Consider the following 24,408-nt stretch of genomic DNA (forward strand, 5'->3'; position numbering starts at 1 on the left):
CACAATAGAGAAAACCTACCGGGGACATCTACCACCTAAAATAACGAAAGTAGAAGGAAATGAAAAGAATTGACTCAGTGGAATTTCTTGTTTAATTTTATTGAATGACAACATCGTTTGACTGGTTTAATGTATCTTAGATTCTGTACTTTAAATGAATGGGGGGGAGGTAGGGAGGGGGGGAGGTAGGGAGGGTGGGATGGGAGGAGGGAGGGGGGAGAAAATGACACTGTATATATTTGAAAAGGAAAATGTATGTATCTTGGTCAATGTGGTTTATGGTGTGAAAAATAAAAAATTTAAAAAAAAGAGAACATCTATGTGGAACGCTGCTGTCGGAGGGCAGCAGCAATCATCAAGGATCCACACCACCCAGCACATACTCTGTACCGCAAGGCTCGCACCACCAGGTTCAGGAACAGCTGCTCCCCCTCCACTATCAGACTCCTCAACGACAAACTCAAACAGGGACTCATTTAAGGACTCTTGTGCACTTTATTGATTTTTTTCCCTATATTAAACTTTAAATGTAGACATACAGCATGGTAACAGGCCAGTTTGGCTCACGAACGATTCCATTCAATTAACCTACAATCCTGGTTTGTTTTGAATGGTGGGAGGAAACTGGGGTCCCTGGGGAAAACTCCATGCAGACATGGGGAGAACGTACAAATGGGATTCGAACCACAGTCTCAATTGCTGGTGCTGTAATGGCAGTGTTGCACTCTCCACTATGCCAACCCTGCACAGTTTGTTTACATGTGTACATAAAGTTTATTTTTGCATTACCAATAAGTGGCCATTCTGCCTTACCCACAGGAAAAAGGACCTCATGCTTGTATATGATGTCGTGTATGTTCAGATAATAAATCTGAACTGCATCCGGTGCTCCTGTTCTGGACTCTATGTCGAAGAGACTGGATGCAGATGGGGAGACCGTTTTGTGGAGCACCTTGGCTCTGACTGCCGCAATTAGCTTGGATCTCCCAGAAGTCAACCATTTCAATTTCCTGTCCCATTCTCATGTCAACGTGTCTGTCCACGTGCACTGATAGACTGTGACCACCTGCAAATTGGAGGAGCAACATCTCGTATTCCATCTGAGCCCTCTCCAATGTCATTAACGTCGACTCCGCCATTTCCCCTTCCCTCCATCTCTCTCTTTCCCTTTCCCCCATTCGCAGAGCCACCCACTCCTCTGATCAATTCTTACCTCTCCTCTTGGGCCTTTTGTCTGTGGGCTCATTCACCACACCTTTTGCCTGTTGGCCCATGCTCCTTGATCCTGCCCCATCCCTCCTTGCCCAGCCTCTTAGCTTGGGTGTCTGCCCGCTGTTTACTCATGCCTTGATAAAGTGGACGATGTGTGACCTGTGGAATTCCTTCAGCATTTGTATTTTTACATAAAAATTAAGCTTCCTTATTAAAATATAAAGATTGCCACCGGTTCAGTCATCTTGACCCTTTCTACTCAGGTGCTGCCTGAGCCACTGGCATCCTCCAGCTTAAGGTTCCTGCATTTGCAGGTTGGTGTCTCTCTATGCGACTTCAGCCACTCTGCCCTCAGCATTCAGCCTATCCCTCCCTACCCTCAGCATTCAGCCTATCTTTCCCTACCCTCAGAATTCAGCCCACCCTACCCAAGTCTTGATAGCCTGCAGCAATGTTGACCGTTCTGCCCAGTGAACCATGTGATTGGCACCTGCTTAGCCAATTATATAGCAGAGAATCTGATCGACAGTTCACGGACCAATGAAAGATGGGGTGAATAATGTGATTGACGTCCTTTAACCCAATGATTTAGTAAGAAATTTGATCGAAAGTCTGCAGGCGAATGAACGTGAGAGTAAAGGCGGGTGATGACATCTGCTCCGCCAATTAAACAGTAAGGAAATGCAGACCAATGAAAGAGGGGGTAAAGGCGGGTGAATATGTGATTGACATCCTATAAGCCAATTAACTAGCAAAGAGTTTGATCGACAGTCTACAGACCAACGATTGAGGGTATAAAGGCGGTGAATAACGTGATTGACGTCCGAAAGGCTATTTCTATAGGGTAAAGCATTTGATCGACAGTCCAAAGGCCCCTAAAGGCGGTAACAATGTGATTGGCGTACACTACGCCAATTATATAACATAAAATGTGATCGACAGTGCGGATGGCCAATGTAAGAGAAGGAGGGCGGGCGGCATTGTTGGGAGTGGTAACCAAGGAGGCGGCAATGAAGGGCCGAAGAGCGGGTGATTGATGAGTTGTAGTCGATCATTTGCTGGTTAGGGTTGATCAAGGTGATCGGTGCATGAGGCGGGGGAGTCCACCATGGTGAAGCTGCGGGCCAAATGCCTCCTGGCCGGTAAGTGGAGGGTTGCATTTATATGGCGCCTCCAGCCTCTGCCAGGGTGTCCCCAGAGCTCCTGGGTGATGCGGCCAAGGAGGACCCGGGCCTGGGGTCAACGTGGAGCCTTCCAGTTTGGTGCAGGGGTCAACCTCACCACACCATGAGGGGTATAGAGAGGGAGTAAATGCAAGCAGGCGCTCTCCACTGAGGTTGGGTGTGACAGGGCCACAGGGTCATGGGTCAAGGGTGAGATGTTTACGGTGACAGGCTGTTTCAACCCACGAGCCCTTGGCGGCCAATTTCCACCCATTGACCGGAGCCCCCGGGGGAAACCCACGCAGACACGGGGAGAACGTGCAAAGTCCTTACGGACAGCGCGCGATTCGAATCCCTGGCGCTGCAAAGGCGTTGCTCTCACCGCTACGCCAACCTTTTATTTTGGGGGGACCTTCTTCGCGCAGAGAGTGGGGAGGGTGTGGGACGAGCTGCCAGCTGAGGTGGGGAATGCAGGCTCAATTTTCACATTGACGAAGGGGTGGCAACTAGCGGTTAGTGCAACTCTGTTACAGCGCCAGCGAGCGGGACCGGGGTTTGAATCCTGTGCCGTCTGTTTGGAGTTCTCCCCTTGTCTGTATGGGTTTTCTCCGGGGGCTTCGGTTTCCTCTTACCTTTCAGAAGCATATGGGAATTGTAGATCAGTTGGGTGTAATTGGGTGACACGGACTCATGGGCTGAAAGGGCCTTTTACTGTGCTGTATGTCTACGTTTAAAAAAAAGGCTGGGAGGAAACTGGAACACCCAGAGGAAACTCACAGAGAGAAAGTATAAACTCCTGACAGACCCTGCCGGATTCAAATTTTGGTCGCTGGTACTGTTACAGCGTTGCGGTAACTGCTACACTAACTGTTGTCACTCAGAAAGCTCCCACAGTACACTGACTTGGGGACGGTTGAATGCATTTATCTGCTTTTTCTAACCTCTCTGAAGGCAGGTGAGCTACAAACCAGAGGCCATGGCTTAAGGGTGAAAGGGGAAAAAAATGTTTCGGGGAAACCTCTTCGCACAGAGAATGGTGGGAGCGTGGAATGAGCTGCCAGCTGAAGTGGTGAATGCGGGCTTGATTTTTACATTGAAAGAAATAATGGACAGGTACATGGTTGGGAGAAATATGGAGGGCCATGGACTCGGAGCACATCGGAGGGACCAGGCAATATAATAGTTCAGTAGGGAGTAGATGGGCTGAAGGGCCTGTTTTTGTTTTGTAGAGTTCTATGGTTCTATCAGAGGACGGAAAGGAGTAGTCAACATTCAAAATCGAGACCCTACTTAAGACTGAGAGTGAAAGGGAAGATTGCCTGTACAATTTTAAAATATAATCGGGCTCACATAGCCATCTAGACTACTTACCCTGTCTCTCGTAAAGACATCATCTCTTTTAAATTATTTGTTTCTGCCACACTTTTTCTTGAGATGAACTTTCCACTCTACAACATCTGAAGTGGGCTTTTTCTGCAAAATGTGACTCTTTGGCTGAAGAAACCTCATCCTCCATGACCCCTCACACTCCTGCTTTTATACAGACCATCTCCCCTTTATGCTCCTTTCTAATAAAGGGTTTCAATCTCAAACATCAGCTATTGCTTTCCCTCCAGCGGTTTTTTTTTGCTCCAGATTCCAGTGTCTGCAGCCATCAGAATATCGTTTTATTCAAAAGAAAGCATTTATAACAGTGCAGCTTGTTTTGACAAAAGGTCTTCAATCTGAAAGATGAACTTGGTTTCTCTTCCCGCAGATGCTGCATGACCTACTGAGTATTTTGAATTTTATCTGCTATTGTCTTATTTTTCTGCAGGTTTGCTTTTATTTTATCTGTGTTTCCTTACTACAGAACCCCCCAACTGTGCATTCCTCTCTCTCAGCATTACACTGTAACAAATCAGAGGAAACTCTGTCCCACCAGTAGTGATCCTCACAGTTCAACTGAAATATTAGTAAAATTGCAAAAATGCTGGAGGTACTCAGCAGAAGGTAAAGATGTAAAACCGATGTTTAAGGCCTGATCCCTTCTTCAAGGTATTCACTTTATACAGTAAAACCCCTGTCATCAGAATTCAAGCAACTGTCAACAAAAAAAATCGAGGAAATAAATAAATTAAAAATTGAAATAAATAGAAGTTTAAAATTGTAAATGTTCTCTGAAGTAACACATAAACCTTTGGTGAAGATGGGAGCAAATATTCAGCCTTGGTCGCGCTTTGCTCATAGCAGCTGTGTGAACAGCAATGGCATCGTCCAGGATGAAGAGTTGGTTGATTCCGCTTACCGTTTGGCTGACTCTCTTAAAGTGTCTCCTTGTCCCTGTTTAGTAAGTCTTTATCTTTATTAGTATTCAAGTATATTAGTAAAGCTTTATCTGTAAACTTGGGGGAGGGGGAGGACCCTCCATTATGTTTGGGACAAAGATGTTTTTATTTCCTTTATTTGCCTCTGCCCAACAGTTTTCAATTTGTATTTAAACAATTCACATGTGATTAAAGTGCACATTCCAGATTTTATTCAAGGGTCTTTGTGTACATTTTGGTTTGATCATATAGAAATTTCAGCACTTTTTATACACAGTCTGCTCATTTCAGGGCACTGTAATATTTGGGTCATTGCAGTGCTGTGCATATTAAAGTAGTTGTGTTTAGTATTTTATTGCATATCCCTTACATGCATTGACTGCTTGAAGAATTTGATTCATAGACATCACCAGGAGCTGAGTTATCTTCTCTGGTGGATGCTCTGCCAGGCCTCTACTGCAGCATCTTGTTTTGGGGGCTGGTCCCCTTAAGTTTGTTCTTCGGCATATGGAAGACATTTTCAATTGGATTTAGATTGGGTGACTGACATGGCTATTCAAGAATTTTCCAGTTTTTTGCTTTGAAAAACACCTTTGTTGCTTTAGTAATATGTCTGGGATCATTAAACATTGCTTCATCCTACAGCAAGACAATGAGTTTGGAGACTTTTCCTTAAACTTGAGCTGATAAGATGTTTCTATACACCTCAGAATTAATTTTGCTTTGCCATCATTATCAATGAACCTAAGTGCATTGTGGCAGCCCAGGCCATAACACCCCCACCCACCATGTTTCACTGACAAGGTGGTATGCTTTGACCCTTAGGCAGATCTTTTACACCTCCACATTTTACTCTTGCCATCACTCTGATACAGGTTAATCTCATCTGTGCACAAGTCCTTTTTTCCCAGAATTCTGCAGGCTCATTTAAATACTTATTGGCAAACTGTAATCTGGCCATGCGGTTGTCTCGTGATTTGCATCTTGCTGCGCAACCTCTGTATTTCTGTTCATGAAGTCTTCTGCATACAGTAGTTGCTGACATGTCCACATCTACCTCCTGAAGAGTTTCTGATCTGTCAGACAGGCATTTGGAGATTTACGATTACTGAGCTCACCAGTACACTTTCTTCTTAATGATGTTCCAAACAGTTGATTTTGGTAATCCTAAGGCTTGGGTGATGTCTCTTACTGTTTTATTCTTGCTTCTTGGCCTCATCACCTGATAGCTTGAATACACCTGAGATTGTCTGATCTTGGTAGCTAAGCAGGCTCAGGACTGGTCAGTACTTGGAGGGGAGACTGTCAAGGAACACCAGGTGCTGTGAAGAGAACTGGACAATGTCTGCTTTATGGTAGACAAAAGTTAAAGAATTTCATGTATATTACATTCTAAATGTAGTATTATGTTCCAATAATGGAAGCTTTACCTTTTTATTGGCGTTGATTGGGCACAACTCTGCTCTTCATGTCAAAATATAGCAACTATAGACTCCAAAAGTGATCAAAAACAGCCCAGCTCTCTTATCCCTGCTCCAATGGAGCAATTAAACATTCCTGAGTACTCACAAACACCCATGAAGCTAAATGTCTCAAAGATTAAGGTGTCCTGAAATGATGGGACTATGTATAAAAGGTGTGGTAATTTCTACATGGTCAAACAAAAATGTATTCAAGTAACCTTGAATAAAATCTGGAAGGTGCACTTTAATCTTGTGAATTGTTTGAATACAAACTGTAAACTGTGGAGCAAAGAAAGGAAAAAAAAACATCTGCCCCAAATATTATGGAGGGCACTTGTATTTTAAAAACTTTTATTTCTACAATGTTTAATTTTATATAGGCTTTGAAAGTTTCTAAATATCAGAAGCATGCAAAATTGTCAGCACCTGGCGATGTTGTGGAATATGGTTTTACCAACTGTCAAAGAATTTCCACAAAACAGATGGCTTGTCCCTGTCCTCCAATGTGATAGGGTTAAGACCAGATAGATAGGAGTGGGAGGTCTGAAAACGGTAAGTTTATGTTTACCATATAGTGCAGTAAACTGTTGGGAGGAAGATCTAGCTCATTTCAAGTGAATTGTGGTCGGGTCATATATCTGCTATCTTCCTGCTGCCCACCTTCCCCGCCACCCCAACAAAAGTGCGAAATACTCAGGTTCGAATATTCCACAATGCTACCTGTATCAACCCTGTCAACAACTAAAATCTCTGATACAGAAGGTTCTCCACTACCCTTATCCTCATAATAAGGTTTCATTAACAATTTCTTTAATCTCCTGTTCACTTACTGCTTTGTCCCTTAAGTCAATAAGATCTGCATCTGTCCTCTGTTCCTGAATTAACTCTTTCCTTGACAAAGCGAAATAGTTATTCTCACAATTAATCTGCTTTTTCAAGACTATTTCAGAAGTACTGGGCAAGTCTCTAACAATTTTCTTAGACAAAGACCTTGAAACAGCACATGCTGGATATATCTTAAAATCTTCTTCAACCTTATCTCAAAACTGACCCAGCTTTATCCTCTGCCATATCATTCCCTAATAAAAATGAGGCTCCTTGCATGGTTAACTTTGAAATACTCCTACTACAACAGGTCCTTTAATTCATTCTGAATTCAGCACTATGTTGTGAAGAGATATTGACTCCACCTCACCTCCAATATCTCTAATCAAAGTTGTCTCCCCTGTGTCAGTCTTCAACTCTTGATCAGAAGATCAATTCCCCAACAACAGTGACTGAGCAGCCCCAGTAATTGAAACCTGTGATTCTCCCTCCTTCGTTGAAATCAAGCCCTCTGACACAAAAGGTTTGAAAACATCCATGACACCCTTACCAGGTTTGGAACATATGCTCTCCTTAAATTCAACTGTCTGAATACACATTTCTAGTAAAACCACCTTTTCTCGCCTCCTTTTCAACACTAAACAATTCACAATAACATGATCAGGTTTTTTTAAACTAAAATAACATACAAATCCAGAAGTTCTGTCCTTTTCCACCTTACCTTCATCTTTTCTCTTAACATTCTTCCTCAGACTTAATTTCAGGCTCCACATTAACCTTCTGAACAGGTTTACTAATCTGTTCCACGTTAACCCTCTGTAAAGGCTCACTATACTGAAATTTGTTTTTTGTGAATCAGGGCATATTCATCCGTTAACCTGGCCGTTTGCTGCCACGTCCCCACATCTCTCTCATCCTTTGGAACACACCTTTTAATTTCCTCAATTAATATCAATTCTCTCAATCTGTCAAAATCATTATTTATTCCTTTTGAGGCGCACCAATGGTCAAAACATACCGATTTTCCCAGAGCAAAATCCATATAAGATTGGTTCCATGTTTTCACCAAGCTCCTAAATTTTTGTCTGTATGCTTCTGGAACCAACTCATAAGCTTTCAAATCTTCTTGTTTATCCTAATTTGAAACTTGCTTTGTAATCAAACTAGAGGATGCAATTTGTGCTTTTCCTTTCAATACATTTTGGAGCATAAGAGGGCATTTTTCTTTTGGCCATCTTGAGTTCTCAGCAACATTTTTAAAAAGCTGAAAATATGTGTCTATATCTCCCTCATCAAAAGGAGGATTATGGATTTACCTCTCTACTAGCCAAAAACCTCTCCCCAGGAGTTACGGCCTCAATTCTCTTTCCTTCCTCCATCTCAATTTTTAACTTCTCTAATTGAAACCGTCTGTCCCTTTCAATATCTTCTCTTTGTTTTTTAGCTAACCTCTAACTCTAATCTTCCATTTTTCTTCTGCCTCATATATTCTCCTCAGTCTCCTGTGCCTCATTTTGTTGTTTCTCTAACTCAAAGTTCTGTTTCTCCCTTTCTTCTACCACCCTCCGTTTCTCTGTTAGCTCTTCCACCCTCAAATTCTCCAATTGCAATTGAAATTCAACAAATCTATCCTCCGGAAAATTTTCTAAGTCTTTATCAACAATTTTCCTCTCACCTATATAATATTTCGCTATAATCCTCTGTATTTGTATTTTCCTCATCCAGTGCTTGACTTTAGTCAGTTTTAATGCCTTAGAAATAACCATCAGTTCCTCTTTTCTCTTGCTCTTCAGCTCTGCAGGAGATGGTTGTGACAAAAAATGTACTAACATCAATTGCTGCTGTTTTTCCACACACACACACACACACACACAAGTTTTAAATTAGCTTGGAAAAACTAGTTAACTATAAATCACAAAAACTCCAACAAAAGATCCCAAAACTCCAATTTTCAATCTTAAAGGAAGAGCCCCCAAGTGTTATGAGCTGAGAGGACCCCAAAACCCAGCAGCAATAGAAATTCACCAGGACAAATGGTTACTTAAACAAAAGTAACTTTTAATTATCTTTAAACATGAAAACAGGATCAAACTTTAACTTATTACTATTAACTTAACCTAACATAATCCCCTTCACAGTCCAATCTCACTTCTCACTCCTCGGTATCAGGAAAATCTTATACTGTGCACAGAATTTAACATCTGTGAATTTTACTAGGCTTTGGTACTTGAAAAGTAAATGGTTACTACTTCTTGTCAGTCTTCAGAGAGAGATTTGTTGTACATTGGACACCCATAACTGATTCCTTCTGATCGGCCACTTCGGTATGTTGCCGAAGAAACTTGTCCCATCAGGATTTTCCAGATGATAAGTTATTTCTTTCAGTTCATCACAGAGTTGCTTTTTGTTTCCCTTATTTCAAGTGAAACATTAGGCAGCCAGCCCTCTCTTGTATGGACCACAAGGGCTTTGACCAGGCTGAACTAAGAACTCACAACCTGTCTTCAAAATGGGGTTTTTCCACAAGCTTGTCAGCTTGTCCTGTTCCAGTCCCAACTGCTGTTACTGTTGTAACACTGTAGAACTGATCTCTCTCTCTCTCTCTCTCTCTCTCTCTCTCTGATAAAACCACATAACCCTCTTTGAACAGCCAACTGCACTCATACAGACTGCGACTCTGAACCTAATATTTTGGGTTTGTTCGTCTGTTGCTTTCCAGAGCACTAATCCATTCCTCCACAGCAGGTCCAATTAGCACCTACTTGTGAAGTCCTTATAGGCATCCTTCAAAGTGTTTGCAAAGGCACTCGGAGCCTGGACTGTCCGGCTTGAGCAGAGCTCTGACATTTTAAATGAGATCTGTTTTGAAGTGTTTGAAATGTGACCTACACTAAAACCTGCCACAATTTATCTCCTTTTAAAACATATCTATATACAATATAAAACGTAACATAATCTCTCAGTGTGAAGAATGATTCTGGACATGAAACATTAACCCTTTGAGCTTTGGCCATTTTTAACCTTCCAGACTGGGTCCATGGGTAAGCTACAGTTGGAACACCATACAAACCAGATGGTTGTTGGGTATAAAAACAGTCCCAGAAAACCAAGACATGGAGTATATGCACTAACTGGTCATCCCTGAAATCTGGGACATTGATTATGTCTGCTTGTTGGTAGTCCCTGAAAACAGGGACACAATCCAAAGGGTTAATATTTTGTTTTCTTATTTTCTCTTTTACATAATATTCCACTAAGCTATACTTTTTAAATGTAATTATTTTGTCTTTTAGGTGACTCCACTGTTGGGAAGAGTGCATTGGTACAAGTATTTCGCAATGAAAGTGCTAATTTTCTGAAAAATTACACCTTGGTAGGTCCATTAATCTATAATTTAGCCTTGGAAAAGTCCAGAAGTGATGTTTATGTTATTTTACAATGAGATAGAAAATCATAGAAAAGTAAAAGCAGAAATTCATCTCCTCAAGGCTGCTTTTCATTCAGGTCAACAGTGGCTGATGCTGTGCTTTAGAAGTACAGGCATATTTCTGGTTCTATATGTACCCATTGATGCATTTTGTATCTTACAAGTAATTAAGCCAAATGTTGTTGAGCACTTTGTTCTCGAGCAAGAGTGTGACATTTAGTCTTTAGTGTTTTGCCACTGACTAAACAAATCTGTGCTCCAAAGTTTCTTTCATACATGTAATAGAAGAGTTGAGATGCTACAGGTTCCGGGTTCTCTTTTCCTTTTTGGTTCCTCTATTCTAGCTTCCTCATATGAACGACTATTTGATTAAAGCAATAATCAGAAATTGAATAGCTCTTGCCAATGTTGATGAGAATGAGAATAAATAAAAAAATGTTGGTATCCCAAAGGATATCCTGCAGAAAAATGGTGGAAAGCTTTGTGATATAATGCGAGAGTAACAGCCTGTTGACTCAACTTGGGCAAGATGAAGGATATGATCATGGATTTCAGGAATTACCTTCCTACACTGCACATCAACAACTTTGTAGTGGAGGGAGCAGAGAACACTAAGTTCTTTGGAGTCCACCTATTGTGGATACACAACATCTCACTTGTCGGGAAGGCGCCACAGCGACTGCACTTCCTGAGAAGAATGAAGCCGACCAAGGCTACCGGCCACCACCATGTCAACCTTTTGCAGGAGCTCTATTGAGGGCATCCCAGCCGCCTGCATCACAGTGCGGTGCAGTTGCTGCAGAGAAAGGGATCAAACCACAGGACTGTAAGAGGAGCAGAGAGGATCACTAGAGTCTCTCCATCGATGTGATCTACCAGGATTGTTGTCTGAAGAGGGTGCGCAAAATCATTGAGGACCCCTTCCACCCCACAGACAGCACCTTTCAGCTGTTCCCATCGGGAAAGAGATACAGGCTAAGGAACAGCTTTATCCCACAGGCATTGAGAAGCTGGACAACCAAAGGAACTGCTCACACTAACCACCTGAGACTCTCATTCACAAAACAATATTTATTTGTATCTATGAATACTTGTCCTACAAATGTATTGTTTGTCTGTATGTGTGTTTTGTCTGGTTGTGCGTCTACAGGGTTTGCACGGAGGACCAGAGAATGCTGTTTATAAAAAAAATAATAGGGAGAATCCTGGGAATTAATAGACCAATGAGTGGTGGGCAAACTATTGGAGAGGATTCTTAAGGATAGGATTTATGAGCATTTGGAGAAGTCCAGTCTACTCAAGGATAGTCAGCATGGCTTTGTGAAGGGAAGGTCATGACATGAGCCTAAATGAGTTTTTTTTTTAAGGAGGTAACAAAAGAAATTGATGAGGGTAGGGCGGTAGATGTGGTTCACATGGATTTTAATTTTAGTAAGGCATTTGACAAGGTCCCTCAAGAGAAAGTCATGAGGGATAGGATCAGTGGAACCTTGGCTGCGTGGATAAAAAATTGGCTTGCAGGAAGAAAGCAGAGAATAGTAATGGGAGGAAACTATTCTGCCTGACTAGTGGTGTGCTGCATGGATCTGTTCTGGGGCCCCTGCTATTTGTGATTTTAAAAAAAAATGAGACCTGGATGAAGAAGTGGAAGGACGGGTCACTAATTTTGTTGGAGAAGTTGTGGATGGAGCTGAAGGTTAGGTTACAAGAGCATATAGACTGGATGCAGAGATGGGTGGAAAAGTGGCAGATAGAGTTCAATCCGGATAAGTGTGACGTGATGCATTTTGGAAGGACAAACCAGAAGGCTGAGTACAGGGTTAATGGTCGGTGACTTAAGAGTATGGGTGAACAGAGGGACCTTGGGGTTCAAATCCATACATCCCTCAAGGTTGCCGTACAGGTTGATAGGATAGTTAAGAAGGCCTTTGGGATGCTGGGCTTTATTAATTGGGGTTTGAATTCAGAAGTAGAGAGGTCATGCTACAACTCTACAAATCTCTAGTAAGATCACACTTGGACTGCTGTGTTCAATTCTGGTCACTTTATTATAGGAAGGAAGTGGAAGCTATGGAGAAGGTGCAGAGGAGATTTACCATGATGTTACCCAAATTGGAAAATAAATCTTATGAGGCAAGGTTAGCAGAGATGACCGTACACTTGCCAACATATTTCATATGCCACTTCTCTTCCAATCATACACTCTTTGGAGTGTAGAAGGATGAGAGGACACTTGATAGCAATTATGAGAGGTATAGATAGGGTGGACAGCCAATGCCTGCTTCCCAGGGCAGGAATAGGAAACACTAGAGGTCATGTGTATATAGTGAAGGGAGGAATGTTTAGGGGTAGATTTATTTTTTACACAGAGAGTTGTGGGTGCCTGGAATCCATTGCAAGTGGTGATGGTGAAGGCTGAAATAATAGGGGCATTTAAGAGACTATTGGACAAGCAAATGAATGGAGGAAAACTAGAGGGTTACAGGGTAGGGATGGGTTACTACTTTCTTTTAGGAATCTATGTGTTGACACAACATTTTTATTTATTTTTTTTTTAAAAATTTTTTATTTTTCACACCATAAATCACATTAGCCATGATATACACTATTTCTTTTTCACACATATACAGTGACTTTTTCTCCCCCCCGCTCCTCCCAAGCCACCCCCCCACACCCCCCTCTCATTCATTTTAGGTATACAATCTAGGTTGCATTAAGCCAGTCAGACAATGTTGTCATTCAACAAAAATACACCAGAAATTCTACTGAGTCCATTCTTTTCTTTCCTTCTCCTTCCATCAACTTAGGTAATGTTTGTCCCCGGTAGGTTTTCGCTATTGTATTTAATGTAAGGCTCCTATACTTGTTCGAATATTTCAATATTATTTCTTAACCTATATGTTATTTTTTCTAATGGAATACATTTATTCATTTAAATTTAGTAGTTTCGTCCTTTTAATTTGGTTATGTATTCCATTAATATTTAAAGTCATGTAGTTCAGCGTAGCCCTTTTATATTTTGTTTATCTTCTCTTTCCGTTTTTCCATCATTACCTTTCCTCCTTTTCCATTTCTGTTTTCTTATTTTCAACTCTTTATAAGACAACATTCCTACAACATCCAACATTTTCCTTATTCTCCTATTTCTATCTTATTTATCCCCAATCTCCCCTTCCCCTCCTGAGTTGTCCTTTATCCCTTGTCGGACAACCACATCTCCCCTCTCCATTTGGATTTGCGAATCCACTCGCAAGCGTCAACTGATTTTGCAGTGACCGCTATTTCCCCTCACCCCGCCCACCCAGAAAAGATTTCACTTTTCATATGTCACAAAGGTCACTCTTTTAATTCCCTCCTTATTCTCTCTATTCCATTACCTTCCCTTATTAATTCTTGTCTATACTATCTATATTTTCCTCTAAGTACAGATACATTCACGTATGCACATTGTCTCTATTCACTCTTATACCTCTTTACCCGCTACATATCAATCGTGATCATTTTTACTCTCATTACCCGTCTTCATCCCTCAGTCTATTTTTGTCTTTACCCACATACATATCAATCGTGATCATTTTAACTCTCATTACCCGTCTTCCTCTCTCAGTCTATTTTTGTAATTGTTCTGCAAATTTTCATGCTTCTTCTGGATCCGAGAATAGTCTGTTTTGTTGTCCTGGAATAAATATTTTCAATACCGCTGGATGCTTTTGTATAAATTTATACCCTTTCTTCCATAAAATCGCCTTTGCTGTATTGAACTCTTTTCTCTTCTTTAGGAGTTCAAAACTTATATCTGGATAAATGAAGATTTTTTGCCCTTTATACTCCAGTGGTTTGTTGCCCTCTCTTACTTTTTCCATTGTCTTCTCCAGTACCTTTTCTCTTGTAGTATATCTTAGGAATTTTACTACAATAGATCTTGGTTTTTGTTGTGGTTGTGGTTTAGAGGCCAATACTCTATGTGCCCTTTCTATTTCCATTTCTTGCTGTAGTTCTGGACATCCTAGGGTCTTAGGGATCCACTCTTTTATAAACTCCCTCATATTCTTGCCTTCTTCATCTTCCTTAAGGCCCACTATCTTTATGTTATTTCTTCTGTTATAATTTTCCATTGTATCTATTTTTTGAGCTAGTAGTTCTTGTGTCTCTTTAGTTTTTTTATTAAATTCCTCCAATTTCTTTTTTAAGTCTTCTACCTCCATTTCTGCTGCTACTGCCCGCTCTTCCATCTTGTCCATTTTCTTTCCCATTTCTGTTAAGGTCATCTCTATTTTATTCATTTTCTCTTCTGTGTTGTTTATTCTTTTTCTTAAATCCTTAAATTCCTGTGTTTGCCATTCTTTAAATGACTCCATGTATCCTTTAATAAGAGAAAGTATATCCTTTATCTTGCCTTTCTTTTCTTCTTCTATTTCACTGTACTCTTCCTCTTCCTCTTCTTCTTCCTCTGGGTTGGCCATCTGTTGTTTCTTTGGTGCCCTTTCCTTCTCTTCTTTCTTGTTTCTATTGTCTTCTGTGGTCTCTTCTTGCTGCAGGTGTTCTGCAGCTGTCGTTGCCGGCTGTGGAGATCGACTCCCCAGCTGGTCCCCCCTCCCGTCGGTGTTTTTTTTCATTCGCAACGCGCGTGCGCGACTCCTCGCGCATGCGCGGTTGCGCACTTTTACTCGGCTCAGCGAGCCATTTTTGTAGTCCATTATTTACCGACCTGAGGGAGCGGGTTTCTCTCTCCGCAGCGGGCCTCTTCGGACAGGTAAGGCCTTCACCTTTTTCCTCCTTTGTCTTCTCTTCCTCTCTTCTTACCGTTGCTTTCGATTTTTCTTTTTTTGTCGCCATCTTCTTTCCACCTTTATACTCACTTTTCTGTAACTTTTATTTCTGTGCCTTTGTGTTTTCCTTTGTTTTTCCCGACTTTTCTGGAGAGGGCTGGAGTTCACCGTCCGGCCACTACTCCATCACGTGACTCCTCTCGTGTTGACACAACATTGAGGGTCCAACTGTGCTGTAGTGTTCTAAGTTGGGTTGTACTTGTATAATTGGATTATAATAAACTTGACTAAAAGCAACTTGCATTCTATATAATGACTTGCAGTAATATGAAAAGCTTTGAGGGACTCACCTGGAACTTTTGGAAGTGAAAGAGGAGGGATTTTGGAGCAAGGTTTATTCCCAGTCTAAAATTTCCAATGTAGGTCAGCAAAACATTGGCTTGATGTGTGAGTGCGGTGTGATGTGAGGTAGGAATTATCTTGAAAAGAAATTTGGCATCAGAACCAGTCCCAGGGTAAATTTGATGGGAAGAAGGTTTGAAGGTGGAGAAAAAAATAAAAAGACAAGGCTGGAGAAACTGCAGGTCAAACAGTGCACTTTATGTAGCAAAGATAAAGACATCACCATCATCTTGGGCTTGAACCCTTCGTTAAGCTATGAGCAAAATGTAGACAGGCACCTGAATAAAATGGTGCGGCAAGAGGTAATAGGTGCCCACCAAGGGAGGGCCCAAGAGAAAACAGGAGGGGGAGGGAAAGTGCTGTGAATGGAGAGGGAGTGGGTGGAGAGCCGGAGGAAAGAAGACAAAGGGAGAGGGGGAAAAGGGAGTGGTCAACCAGAAACCAGAGAAGTCGATGTGAATGCCATCCAGTTGTAGGGCGCCCAGATGGATATTAGCTATTGCTCCTCCAATTTACAGTGGCCTGGGTTTGGCAGTACATGAGGCCATGAACAGCCATGTCCATTATGGAGTGAATGGCTTTGTGGTCAAGTTTGCAGATGATACAAAGGTAGGTGGAGGAGCAGGTAGTGTAGAGGAAACCGGAAGTCTGCAGAAGGACTTCGACAGATTACGATGATGGGAAGAGAAGTGGCATATGAAATATGTTGGCAAGTGTACGGTCATGCACTTTGGTAGAAAAAATATATGCAGACTATTTTTTTAAATGGAGAGAAAATTGAAAATTCCCAGATTTGCAAAGTGACCTGGGAATCCTCGTGCATCCTGAAGGTAAATTCTCATTTTGAGGTGGTGGTGAAGGCAAATGCAACGCTGGCATCCATTTCTAGAGGAATAAAATATAACAGCAGGGATATGATGTTGAGGGTTTTTAAGGCACTGGTGAGACCTCACTTTGGAGCGTTGAGAGCAGTTTTGGGCTCCTCATTTAAGAAAGGGTGCGCTAACTTGGAGAGGGTTCAAAGGAGGTTGACAAGGATGATTTTGGGAATGAAAGGGTTATCATATGAGAAGCATTTGACAGCTCTTGGCCTGTATTTGTTGGAATTTATGAGAAAGAGGGGAATCTCATTGAAACATTTTGAATGTTGAAAGGCATGGAGAGAGTAGATGCAGAAAGGTTGTTTCCTACAGTGGGAGAGTCTAGGATGAGAGAAATTTAATTCAAGATTAAAAGGCACCCGCTTAGAACAGAGAAGCATAGGAATTTCTTCAACCAGAGGATAGGTGGAATTTCTTGCCACAAGCACTTGTGGAGGTCAGGTCATTGGGTGTATTTAAGGCAGAGATTGATAGTTTCTTAATTGGCCAGGGCATCACAGGTTATAGGTAGAAGGCTGGGCAGTGGGCCTGAATGGGAAAATGGATCAACTCATGATTAAATTGTGGGGTAGACTTGTTGGGCTGAATTTCCATGTCTTGTGGTCTTATGTCAACGTGGGAATGGGGTACAGAATTAAAATGGTTGGCAACTGGAAGATCCCTATCATTGATGCAGAAAGAGCAAAGGTGCTCATTGAAGCAATGTCTCAGTTTGCGTCCAATGTAGAGGCGATGGGAGCACTGGATGCAGCAGATAACTCCTGCAGATTGGGAGGATTGCTTGGGGCTCTGAATGGTGGTGAGGGAGGAGGTATGAGCAAGTGTGGCACCTTCTGCGGTCACAGGGGAAGGTACCAAGGGGGCGATTAGTAGGAAGGGATGAGTGGATAAGGGAGTTACGAAGGGAGCGGTCCCTATGAAAGGTGGAGAAGGGAGGAGAGGGGAAAATGTGTCTGGTGGTAGGATCATGTTGTAGGTGATGGAAATTGCAGAAGATAACATTTTGAATGTGTAGGGTGGTGGGGTGGTAAGTGAGGACAAGGAGAATCCTATTCTTGTGTCTATAAGCAGTGGGGGGCAGGGCAGATGTGTGGGAAGTGGAGGAGATACAGGTAAGGGCTGTGGTGATAAAGGGGAACCACATTTTTTGAAAAGGAGCACATCTCTGATGATCTGGACTGGAAGACCTAATTTTTGGAGCAGATGTGATGGAGACTGAGAAATTGAGAGAAAGGAATAGAATCTTTGCAGGGCACTACGTGCAAGGAAGTGAAGTTGAGGTAGTTGTGGGAGTTGGTAGGTTTGTAGAAAATGTCTGTAGAAAGTTTGTCTCCTAGGAAGGAGCAGAGAGAGATCAAGAAAGGAAGAGATGTAGATAAATATTTAAAAGACAAAAATGTTGAAAACACTTAGCAGGTCAAGCAGTTGTGGAAAATTCCTTCCCTAGAAGCTGCCTGACCTACTGAGTATCAAAGTTTCTGTTTTTATTTTAGATATTTAGGATTGGGTTTTGCTTTTTGAGTCAGGGACACCAAATTGAACTGTGAAATTGAAAGAATCTAATAAATCGGATGATAAAAACATGGGCAGTGGCTTAAATACTCTTTCTGTACTGGAAGCACTTGCAGGCTGTTGTCTCCTAAAGACGCTGAATGCAGCTCCAAAAGGATAGGAGCCTGCTTGGAGCAGCTGCTGCCCTCCCTGTTATCTGAGAAAGGCTTTAAAGCAAAACATGGGCATGGTGCAATTGCAAAGAGGCAGATTTTGTGTTCTGTGGAAAAGCAAAGTGCCATCTATAATAAACAAGGCTGAATCAGGCAAGAGGAATTTTGACTATGTGGCCAATTGACACCATTCCTTAGAGACTGGAGATGAGGATGAGACGTGAAGTCAGAAATCCCAGAGTGATTACATTGGACATCAATTTTTTTTCCATAAGGTTTGCTTCCTGAAAAGAAATTGGGGATTATGATAGACAACTTCAAGCTTGAACACAAAGATGATTTCAGATTTGCTGCATCACATAGGAAGTTGGAGAAACATTAAATTAACTTTTATTGGAGAAGGAGTCACGTGATGGAGTAGTGGCCGGACGGTGAACTCCAGCCCTCTCCAGAAAAGTCAGAAAAAACAAAGCAAAACACAAAGGCACAAAAATAAAAATCAAAGTAAAGTGAATATAAAGGTGGAAAGAAGATGGCGACGAAAAAAGAAAAGTCGAAACCAACGGTAAGAAGAGAGGAAGAGAAGACAACGGAAGATGAAGGAAAAGGCCTTACCTGTTCGAAGAGGCCCGCGGTGGAGAGAGAAATCCGCTCCCTCAGGTCGGTAGAAATTGGACTACAAAAATGGCTCGCTGAGCCGAGTAAAAGTGCGCAACCGCGCATGAAAAAAAACACACCGACGGGAGGGGGGACCAGCTGGGGAGTCGATCTCCACAGCCGGCAACGACAGCTGCAGAACACCTGCAGCAAGAAGAGACCACAGAAGACAATAGAAACAAGAAAGAAGAGGAGGAAAGGGCACCAAAGAAACAACAGATGGTCAACCCAGAGGAAGAAGAAGAGGAAGAGGAAGAGTACAGTGAAATAGAAGAAGAAAAGAAAGGCAAGGTAAAGGATATACTTGCTCTTATTAAAGGATACATGGAGTCATTTAAAGAATGGCAAACACAGGAATTTAAGGATTTAAGAAAAAGAATAAACAACACAGAAGAGAAAATAAATAAAATGGAGATGACCTTAACAGAAATGGGAAAGAAAATGGACAAGATGGAAGAGCGGGCAGTAGTAGCAGAAATGGAGGTAGAAGACTTAAAAAAGAAATTGGAGAAATCTAATAAAAAAACTAAAGAGACACAAGAACTACTAGCTCAAAAAATAGATACAATGGAAAACCATAACAGAAGAAATAACATAAAGATAGTGGGCCTTAAGGAAGATGAAGAAGGCAAGAATATGAGGGAGTTTATAAAAGAGTGGATCCCTAAGACCCTAGGATGTCCAGAACTACAGCAAGAAATTGAAATAGAAAGGGCACATAGAGTATTGGCCTCTAAACCACAACCACAACAAAAACCAAGATCTATTGTAGTAAAATTCCTAAGATATACTACAAGAGAAAAGGTACTGGAGAAGACAATGGAAAAAGTAAGAGAGGGCAACAAACCACTGGAGTATAAAGGGCAAAAAATCTTCATTTATCCAGATATAAGTTTTGAACTCCTAAAGAAGAGAAAAGATTTCAATACAGCAAAGGCGATTTTATGGAAGAAAGGGTATAAATTTATACTAAAGCATCCAGCGGTATTGAAAATATTTATTCCAGGACAACAAAACAGACTATTCTCGGATCCAGAAGAAGCACGAAAATTTGCAGAACAATTACAAAAATAGACTGAGGGAGGAAGATGGGTAATGAGAGTTAAAATGATCACGATTGATATGTATGTGGGTAAAGACAAAAATAGACTGAGGGATGAAGACGGGTAATGAGAGTAAAAATGATCACGATTGATATGTAGCGGGTAAAGAGGTATAAGAGTGAATAGAGACAATGAGCATACATGAATGTATCTGTACTTAGAGGAAAATATAGATAGTATAGACAAGAATTAATAAGGGAAGGTAATGGAATAGAGAATAAGGAGGGAATTAAAAGAGTGACCTTTGTGACATATGAAAAGTGAAATCTTTTCTGGGGGAGGCGGGGTGGGGGGAAATAGCGGTCACTGCAAAATCAGTTGACGCTTGCGAGTGGATTCGCAAATCCAAATGGAGAGGGGAGATGTGGTTGTCTGACAAGGGATAAAGGACAACTCAGGAGGTGAAGGGGAGATTGGGGATAAATAAGATAGAAATAGGAGAATAAGGAAAATGTTGGATGTTGTAGGAATGTTGTCTTATAAAGAGTTGAAAATAAGAAAACAGAAATGGAAAAGGAGGAAAGGTAATGATGGAAAAACGGAAAGAGAAGATAAACAAAATATAAAAGGGCTACGCTGAACTATATGTCTTTAAATATTAATGGAATACATAACCAAATTAAAAGGAAGAAACTACTAAATTTAAATGAATAAATGTATTCCATTAGAAAAAATAACATATAGGTTAAGAAATAATATTGAAATATTCGAACAAGTATAGGAGCCTTACATTAAATACAATAGCGAAAACCTACCGGGGACAAACATTACCTAAGTTGATGGAAGGAGAAGGAAAGAAAAGAATGGACTCAGTAGAATTTCTGGTGTAATTTTGTTGAATGACAACATTGTCTGACTGGCTTAATGCAACCTAGATTGTATACCTAAAATGGATGAGAGGGGGGGGGGGTGGGGGGGTGGTTTGGGAGGAAAGGGGGGGGGGGAGAAAAAGTCACTGTATATGTGTGAAAAAGAAATAGTGTATATCATGGCTAATGTGATTTATGGTGTGAAAAATAAAAAATTAAAATTAAAAAAAAAAATTAACTTTTATTGAATTGAGCACGTTTAATCGCATCGTGACGCTGACACATTGCATTAGTTCAACTGACCTAAAAATGTTTTGCCATTGATTTTTATTTGTACTCAGCATCTGATGCCTCATGTGCTCAACAGTAGTCAGCCATTATTGATAAATTCCAGTTGCCTTGCTTTTCCATGGTTGCAATGTCCTGGAGAAACCTTTCACCATGTTCGTCACTGATGGCACCAAGATCAGCCGGGAAGATGTCCAAGTGCGAAGGCAGAAAATGAATTTTCAACGACATGCTGCATTTCATGGTTTTGAATGCTTGAAGTGGACTTAAAATATTACAGGAAATCACAAAAATAGGTTATATCTAAAAAAAAGGTACGATAGGAAAATGTTAAGGTGATTTTCGTGATTAGCTGTCCAAAATCCACAAAATACACTCAAAAGTAAAATCTTCATTGTCCAGTGTTATTCCTGATTGAAAGAAGTCACAAACCTTTTGACTGGAATGAACTGAAGGTTTGTGTTCATCTGCATCAGTCTTCAATCCTTTTTTTGCCTTCACTTTTCCCAAGTGTCCTCAAACATGTTTGCTCTTCTGGCTAAATTATTTAAGGCTTCTGATTTTCCAAGCATATTGCCAACATTTAAATTATAGTCTGATAAAGATAAGTGAAACCAACTGCAAGGTAGTCAGAAAGCACCACTGTACAGAACCCTCTTAACTCTCATGGACTCTATGGCACTGCACCGAGGTAGGGCCACACTTGAACCCAATATGTCCCGTAAAAGAGATCTTATTTGAAGATAGCAGTGGAATGTCTAATTTGATGTCATATTTGTTTTGAGTTGCTCAAATGAAATGAATTGCCCCTGTTCATAAGTCCTCTCGGCACCTGATGCCAGGTGTCCAGGATCTTGTTACTTATGTTAATAGTATTAATTTATTAGGAGTTGGGGCATTTTTGGGGACAACTCCACTTTGATTTTCAGATATTGGTTAATTTTGTTCCAGATATTAATCACTTGGTTTAATGTGGGGCTGCCCTTCTTCCCTGACAGCAATTTAGCATCCCATTTATAAATAATGTCCTCTGCTGTCCTCTCCCCCACCAGGTGCAGATCAATTTGTGCCCATGATGGTTCACCTCCTCCCTGGAAGAGAGAGATGATGTATCTCGACTGAGCTGCCCAATACTATTTTTTAAAGTCTGGCATTCTCAGTCTGCCCAGACTATAATCCCATGTTAATTTTTCCATAGAAACCCTTGCCACCTTACTATTCCAGAGAAACATTCTGACCTTGTGTAGCAGCTGTTTGAAGAAACCCCAGGGCAACGGCATAGGCAATGTTTGAAAAAGATACTGGAATCTTGGCAACACATTCATTTTGATGCTGTTAACCCTGCCCACTAATGTTATGAGCATTAGGGGCATCCATCTGTTTAAGTCCTCCCAGTCCATCAGTCTTAATAATTTTTAAGTTTTATTGCCCTTTTACTCTTTTCCACTTGGTCCACCATTTAGTGCCAGCAGGGTATTTATAAACTGACGCCCCTTTTCTTTTTCAGTAAGAAATTTCCGTCCCTGCCCCCCCACCCTGCCACCTGCAACATAAATTTTAAGGTAGCGGGGTGGCGCAAAACACAATCATAGCCCTTCTGCTTCGCCAATCGCTTAACCGGTTTAAACTGTTTCTTGAGCAGAGTGGCACTAATATCTATATAAAAGAACACTTTCGACCCCCTGTACTCCAGAGGGGCTCCCCTCTGAATTGCCCCTTTTGCCACTGCCCCTAATATTTTTTCATGATTTTGAAATATATTTTAACATTATAAGGATCGACCAATGACAGACATTGCATGGTCCTGTTGGGATTAAAGGCAAAGTTAACAGGCATTTAACAGGCGTTTTCATGGGATATTCTGGTTAAGAAGAAGAGGGAGGTGTACAGTAAGTATAGGGAACAAGGAGCTAATGAGGTACTTGAAGAGTACAGAAAAGATTCAAGAATGACACTGTGTATATTCAAGAGGGAAATGTTTGTGTGTATTTTGGTCAGTATGGTTCATAGTGTGAAAAATAAAAAAAAATTAAAAAAAAAAGAAATCAGGAAGGCAAAAAGAAGACACGAGGTTGCTTTGGCAGATAATGTGAAGGTAAACCTGAAGGGTTTCTACAAGCATATTAAAGTAAAAGGATAATAAGGGACAAAATTAGTCCCTTAGAGGATCAGTGTGATCGTCTGTCGAGTGGAGCCTCAAGTAATGGGGGAGGTCTTTAATAGTTTTTTTTGCATCAGTATTTACTCAGGAAACTGGCATAGTCCGACATTCATTATTACAATTTAAAGCAGTACATCAAATTTACTTTTTCAAAGTTCATTTGGCTAAATTATATTCTAATTTATTGTAAAAAAAAATGATAGATTTCATGCATCTTTAGTCATGTTCCTCACTATCCAATTATTGGGAAAGTATCTTCCGTACCTTGTCTTTACTTTATTTTAATTTTAAAAAAAATTTTATTTTTATTTTTCACACTATGAACCATACTGACCAAAATACACACAAACATTTCCCTCTTGAATATACACAGTGTCATTTTCTCCCCTTTTCCCCCCTCCCTTCCCTCCCTCCTTCACCCCCCCCCCTACCCACTCAACGTTCAACATATACGATCCATTAAATCCATTAAACAATGTCATCACATAATGAAAATAAACAAGAAATTTGTGTCCTCTACTTTTACACACTGGGTCAGTTCATTTCGTCTTCTTCTCCTTCTGTCATTTTAGGTGGTGGAGGTCCGCGGTAGGACTTCTCTGTTGTGTTCCATATAATTTAAGAAATAACATGACAGTATTCGAACAAATTTGGGAACCGTACATGGAACACAACAGAGAAGTCTTTTCTTCTTAATGTTAATTTGGCTCCTAATCCTTTTCTTGCCCTATTTGGGATAAATAAGTCAACTGATTTAAATTTGTCTGGGCTACAATCCCATGTAGTTATCTTTGCCAGAAGAGCGATACTTATATGGAAGGATGCTGTCCCTCCTGCACATACTCAGTGGTGATCTTGTGATGGCATGCTTGACTCGGAAAAATTAAATGTTCTTCTAATGTAATTAAACTTAATTTTCTAAATTTATGGGGTCCTTTCCTTAATTATTCTTAGAATTTATAAGATTATTGGATCCCATTTTATGGTTTGGTTCGCCTTTCTTTCATGCTTTAATGGAACATTTATGTTTATTCATGACTTTACAAGGGAAGGGTGAGATTATTACAATAGTTTTTATTTTATTTTGTCTCTTTCATAGGTTGTTCACAGCAATTTATTAATAAATGTTTACTTTGTTAGATTATATATTCTTGTTATTACCTATGTATGAGTAAATCTATGTATATATATAAAAGCAATAAAAATATTGAAAAGAGGAAACTGGCATGGTGCATAAGGAAGGAAGGGAAACAAACAGAAGTGTCATGGAACAGATGA

General features: G+C 40.8%; 1 protein-coding gene across 3 annotated transcripts in view; it reads left to right on the top strand.

Annotated features, from left to right (window-relative positions):
- The first annotated feature begins 2,186 nt into the window (after nt 1-2,186).
- The window catches only part of ift27 (intraflagellar transport 27 homolog (Chlamydomonas)), a 36,136-nt gene continuing 13,914 nt past the window's right edge, over nt 2,187-24,408 (top strand). For all 3 annotated transcript variants that reach the window (XM_069907524.1, XM_069907525.1, XM_069907526.1), the window contains exons 1-2: nt 2,187-2,354; nt 10,263-10,342. In XM_069907524.1, the coding sequence (XP_069763625.1) occupies nt 2,321-2,354; nt 10,263-10,342 (114 nt within the window). In that variant the 5' untranslated portion in view covers nt 2,187-2,320. The remainder of the gene's footprint in view (nt 2,355-10,262; nt 10,343-24,408) is intronic.

The sequence above is a fragment of the Narcine bancroftii genome, chromosome 13 (assembly GCF_036971445.1).
Source record: "Narcine bancroftii isolate sNarBan1 chromosome 13, sNarBan1.hap1, whole genome shotgun sequence".
Taxonomy (NCBI): Eukaryota; Metazoa; Chordata; class Chondrichthyes; order Torpediniformes; family Narcinidae; genus Narcine; species Narcine bancroftii.